We start from the raw sequence: 6,049 nt of genomic DNA, 5'->3' as shown, positions 1-6,049 counted from the left end.
ATTCAGGTTTTTGGTGCAACCTGATAGTTGAGTGCAACAAATACTAAATGTCAACCATCACATTTGTTTTTGAAAGTTGGATAAATGTTTTCATATAATCATATATTTGAAAGCTCACCTTTTCTGTCATATATTTGACCACTTTTGCTGTAGACCAAAATAAGTTTGCATTTGAAGAGCTAAGGAACTTTCTGTCACCTATTTTAAGTTCCACTTTCCAAGTTCTTTGCTTATTCTCATATGAATTGCTACTAGTGACAGATCAGTGCATGAGTATGTTGTGTGAATTTGTTTCACAGTTGTCCAAGAAATACGGGTCAGTGTTCACAGTGCATTTTGGACCCAAGAAGGTTGTGGTTTTGGCAGGATACAAGACAGTTAAACAAGCACTTGTGAACCAGGCGGAGGAATTCGGGGAAAGAGACATTACCCCCATATTCCAGGATTTCAATCATGGACTCGGTAAAACATCAGCTTGACACAACATGACACAGCATGATGTACACTAATGCATCACTGCTGAAGCTTGATCTTAATCATTGAAATCATTGACATTGAGTTTTTGACAACTTTTCCATTGTGGCTCAGTTGTTCTATTCTTGTTAATGGATAAGTAAATGTTTAATATAAAAAAATTAGAAGAATATGAAGTAGTTCTGTTGGAGTGGATCAGTCATCCTCTCTGTTTCTCCACAGGAATCGTCTTTGCTAATGGCGACGGCTGGAAGGCGATGAGAAGATTCGCTCTTTCAGCTCTTCGAGACTTTGGAATGGGCAAGAAGCTGAGCGAGGAGAAAATAGTGGATGAGACACGTTACCTGCGGGAGGTGTTTGAGAAGTTTCAAGGTAGAACAACTGCCTGCGTGAATGACAAATGTTTCTAAATTTGATATTTCTTATAGAGTGATATTGTTTTCTAAATATCACTCTATATTTCTTCTCGGTTTGCATATGTATTGCAGGAAAACCATTTGACACGACACAACCAGTGAATTATGCCGTCTCCAACATTATCTCAGCTATTGTTTATGGGAAACGATTTGAATATGAGGACCCAAAGTTTCAGGATATGGTGGACAAGGCAAACAAGAACATCCGCATGCTTGGTTCTGCTGTGATACAGGTACTCGCCAGTGTTTTTGGTGCAGTTCCATGCTGTTTTATTTTAGTATCATTGATCTATTCTACGATCTTAAAAGTAAAGGTTTAAAAAAGTTTTTTGTTTTTTGCAATAATGCCATATAAAGTAAGAACCATGTTTGCTTCCCCAAAGAACCTTTCAGTGAACAGTTCTTAAAAAAAAATTTTTTCTTAGTGTGAAGAAAATTTTAATAATCTGAAGAACCTTTTTCCACTATAATGGTTCTATAAAGAACCTTTTTCCGCTTTTGTGCAATGGAAAGATTGCATGGATGTTAAAGGTTCTTCATGGAAACTTAAATGTCAATAAAGAACCTTTATTTTTATCAGTGTAAGTCTATATAGTTTTTATTAAGTTTGATTTCAGATTTAGCTTTAGTTATTTTAGTACTTCAATGTCAATTAAATGAAAATTAGAAAGTTTTAGTTTTAGTGAACAACAATAACCCTGTGTCATGGCTGTGTAGACTAGTTGTGGATCACGTGACTTCAGTTGCTCTTGTTTTGTAAGGTGACCGCATGGATTTATATGGTAAACTGAAACGGCTCCTCACATTTGGAATTGAAAGAATTAAAAACTAATGGGAAACCGGAGCACTTTGCTTAAAGGCAACGTGTGCCTTGTTTTCTGTGCATTCGTATTCTCCTATTGCATTTTAATTTTAACAGTTCTTAAAGATGCCATAGAATGCATTGATACAATATTTTAAATGGTTCTCTGATATCTACATAGAAGGTATGTGGTTTAGGTAAGGGCGAAAAATCTCCAGAAACGGTTTTATATGTCCATTTACAACCCTAGGATTTGTCCCTAGAATGAAATGGTCTGTTTTTACCTTATTTGGAAGGGTCATGAATAATAATGTTGAGCTCTGCTCTGATTGGCTGTTTCACAGTGTAGCTCAACGTTGAGCTCTGCTCTGATTGGCTGTTTCAGAGTGCGGCTCATTTCAGTAGCTCACACAGCAGGAAGGAAACACTGGGAAAATATATATTTTTAATACTGTCTCTTGCATTGGGTAATTATACTGTATATAAAATATGGGCATCAGGGAGCCGCTATTAATATGCGGGGATATGCGAATGCACGATCGCTTTTTACTTTCACTTTCAAGATTTGCGATCGCACATGCTCTATGTAAACTACAGCGGCAGTACTTACCACACATTTTACAAGATCAGATGCTTGTCAGTGGTGCTCAGGATCTCTAAATCATCCTTGGTCATCTCTCCTTACTCTGTTTATGTGGTAAGTGAAATCTTATGTCCTGTAACAGGCTACCGCTAGCAAGTAGCTAACCATGTCCCTTTAGTGGCTCGCGTTATTTTATTAGAACGCGCCTTATTTGTTTTCCGTGCCTTTCTGAATACAGACACCAACCCATCCCTGCACATCACATCCCCTGCACAGCCTGGAACATAACATTTATTTCCATGATCTACCATTTTCGCTATTATTCTCGCTTGTTTCCTCACAATACCTGCAGAACTTCTGATGATTCGGCTGTGCAGGTTCGGCTGGTGGCTGGCATAGAACATGGGCGGGGATATGCAAATGTTGGGGGCGTAACTATTAGTGATCCTGACTGTAACGTCACAGTCGGTGTTATGTTCTGATTCGCTTATTTTTCAGTGGTCTTTTGCATTCTCGAGATTTACATAAAAAGGAGGAAACAATGGTGTCTGAGGCTCACGGTATGTCATTTCCATGTACAGAACTGTTATTATTCAACTATGCCAAGGTAAATACAGTTTTCCATTCTATGGCACCTTTAAAAGAACCATTTTTTATCAGATAAAGAATGTTTTTTCACTAAAGGCTCTTTTGTGGATGTTAAAAGTTCTTGAAACCATAGATGCCAATAAAGAACCTTAATTTTTAAGAGTAATACACAAGAAATTCATGAATCGAAAACCGTGGTTCTGTGGTGCACTTTAAAACACTGCCAGTGAAAAAGCTAATGGTGTTTAATATAAGAGGCAACCATATGGATCCAGTCAGATTTGAAAATATGAGAAAATGACCAAAAATGCTCTATACAGTTCAGTCACATGCTCAGGTGCTGTTAAAATAGATTTGGCTCTGGCCTGAAACTCTATTTCCTTATGTTAGACGAACAGCTGCTGTGTGTCTCTACCTGCAGATTTACAACATGTGTCCATTTCTTGGGCCCTGGATGAAGACGTGGAGACTGCTGATGGAAAATGTGGAAAGCTTCAGAAGAGAAATAAAGGAGCTGGTGAACGTCTTACAGGAGACTTTGAATCCGCTTGACAGCAGAGGATTCATCGACTCCTTCCTTATTCACAAACAAAGCATACAAGTAAAGTATTACAGGAAATTTATGCCATTTTTGGCCAGCAATAGCTTAAACTTTCACCGCTGGTGTTTGGTTGTCATTATTGAATTAACTATTCATTTATATGCACGTTTCGTGGTACTGGATCTTTTAGCCTCATCCTGAGAATGAAGTTTGTGTTTCATGCAGGAATCTGGAGAAAAAGAGTCACATTTCCACGAGCAGAATCTGCTCATTACAGTGTCAAACCTCTTTGCTGCTGGTACAGACACGACTGGCACGACACTGCGCTGGGGTCTGATGCTCATGGCCAAATACCCTCATATACAAGGTCAGACGTCCAAACTGAGGGAGGAAAATACACACTTCTCATCAACACTTTCAGATTTGTCTTAAATCATAATGAGAGATCTCACTGATATTAACACTCTGTGTGCTTTATACTGTATGTTCTTTCACTGGTCATAGATCAGGTTCAGGAGGAGATTGACCAGGTACTTGCTGGCCGTGAACCTGTTTCAGAGGACAGAAAGAGCTTGCCATATACAAACGCTGTAATCCATGAAGTTCAGAGACTGGCTAATATTGTACCCATGAATCTCCCTCATATGACCAGCTGTGACGTTACCTTCAATGGATACTTCATCAAGAAGGTTAGTCTTTCTTATGTGATATATTATTTTTCTTTACAACACATTGCTAAGTTAAATCCATCTGCCTGTGTTTTTTAAAATAATTTTTAGATAATTTTTAAGGCTCAATCTGCTCAGGTTTGTGTTACTTATTTGTGTCCAGTATACTTCCCAAGAGACCACACATGCAGTTAGGTTATATTGCACTACAGCATTTTAAAAACATTGTAGATACCACATCTAAAATAATAATAAAAAAATAACATTGTTACCAAAACATGATGTACAGCTTGTTTATTTGAATTACAAAAATGATCAGTATCAACCTGCAAATTTAAGAAAATGTACATAATATTGTTTTAATATATACAGTATAATTTTATACAACAATTTCAATTGTTCAAACAATTCTGTGTGAAAATCACTTCTAGGTCAGTTTTGTTTAGGTTGCCTCAAAATGTCAATATAACCCAGAGTTACATAGTTAACTAAAACTGAAACTTGATGAAAACAGAAAATATAAAAGTAAAGACAGATTAAAAATATTAATAACAACTATAATAGTATCTCAATGATACTAAAATAGCACATATTTCTTTTAACATTGTATTTAAGGTCTTTGAGGTGTTTTGTCATTTTTATTTTTTTTATTTGCCTTTTTAAAATATGTCTATATGATATTTATTCATTTTTATTTCAGTTTTAATTTAACGTTTATATTTAGTACTTCAACTTCCCTAAATGAAGACTAGAAATGTTGCCTTGGCAAATAACTGAAATACACATTTTTTAAATTAAATAATGAATGTTTTTTTAAATCACTTCTGAAATCTAGGGGACGTGTGTTCTACCGCTGCTGACGTCTGTGTTGAGGGATGAGAATGAGTGGAAGACACCAAACACCTTCAACCCTCAACACTTTCTAGATGAGAAGGGTCAGCTGAAGAAACGAGACGCCTTCATGCCCTTCTCTGCTGGTATCATGTTTGGACTTTGACATTAGACCTGAACCTGATGCGAATGGCTTGATTGTGTTTCAGTATTTTTGATTTGTCCTGATCCCAATATGTTACTGTTCAAAAGCAGTCATTCCAAATGTTATTTCTTTTATTCTCTTTCAGGCCGCAGGGCTTGTCTTGGAGAGAGTTTGGCCAGGATGGAGCTCTTCTTGTTCTTCACCTCCCTCCTTCAGCATTTCCGCTTCACTCCTCCTCCAGGATTGTCTGAAGATGAGCTGGATCTCTCACCAGTCGTGGGTCTGACTTTGACCCCTTCACCCTACAAACTGTGTGCAATCAGTAGAGCCGAACGACAACTAAACTGATCCATCAATCAACTGGGAAAAGTTCAGGTTTAATAAATATTACTTAAGCTATCCAAAAACCCAGTGCAATTATTCTAGTTTGTACTTTTACATGAACAATGTACTGTTCCAGCTATAGTGAGCTTAAAACCATGTCATATATAAAATAAGAAAGGTGAAGTGTGTCTGATTAAAGCACTTTCTAAAATGTGTGAGTCACTGCACCATTTTGGCAGCAAAAGCATCTTTTTTAAATTGATGTCAGTGTTTTCTGGCTAAGTACACATTATTTTGTAAAAGTGTGAAATGACCATACACTCTAAAAAATGCTGGGTTGTTTCAACCCAACTTTGGGTCAAATATGGACTAACCCAACCATTGGGTTAAATTTTTACATTACATTTTTAACCCAAAAGTTGAGTTAGTCCATATTTGACCCAAAGTTGGGTTCTCATAGTTGAGGTATACCTATGATGAAAATTACAGGCCTCTCTCATCTTTTTAAGTGGGAGAACTTGCACAATTGGTGGCTGACTAAATACTTTTTTCCCCCACTGTGTGTGTGTGTGTATATATATATATATATAGTTGGCTGAAGTCAAAACAAGTTGGCTTGTGGGATCAAAACATTCACTGAAGTTCAAGAGTGGACTTTTGGGTGTTTAGAATTAAAA

At 36.9% G+C, this 6,049-nt stretch overlaps 1 protein-coding gene across 1 annotated transcript in view; it reads left to right on the top strand.

Moving 5' to 3' along the window:
* Window positions 1-5,693, top strand: part of LOC107553661 (cytochrome P450 2K1-like) — a 6,167-nt gene extending 474 nt beyond the window's left edge. Inside the window, exons 2-9 of the mRNA XM_016235947.1 lie at window positions 300-462; window positions 697-846; window positions 963-1,123; window positions 3,285-3,464; window positions 3,630-3,771; window positions 3,909-4,093; window positions 4,908-5,049; window positions 5,194-5,693. Of these exons, the coding sequence (XP_016091433.1) occupies window positions 300-462; window positions 697-846; window positions 963-1,123; window positions 3,285-3,464; window positions 3,630-3,771; window positions 3,909-4,093; window positions 4,908-5,049; window positions 5,194-5,396 (1,326 nt within the window). The 3' untranslated portion in view covers window positions 5,397-5,693. The remainder of the gene's footprint in view (window positions 1-299; window positions 463-696; window positions 847-962; window positions 1,124-3,284; window positions 3,465-3,629; window positions 3,772-3,908; window positions 4,094-4,907; window positions 5,050-5,193) is intronic.
* The last annotated feature ends 356 nt before the right edge of the window (window positions 5,694-6,049 follow it).

Source organism: Sinocyclocheilus grahami, unplaced genomic scaffold (genome assembly GCF_001515645.1).
Source record: "Sinocyclocheilus grahami isolate Dianchi unplaced genomic scaffold, SAMN03320097.WGS_v1.1 scaffold476.1, whole genome shotgun sequence".
NCBI lineage: Eukaryota > Metazoa > Chordata > Actinopteri > Cypriniformes > Cyprinidae > Sinocyclocheilus > Sinocyclocheilus grahami.
The sequence above is the reverse complement of the archived record's forward strand: the minus strand, read 5'-3'. Positions and strand labels throughout refer to the sequence as shown.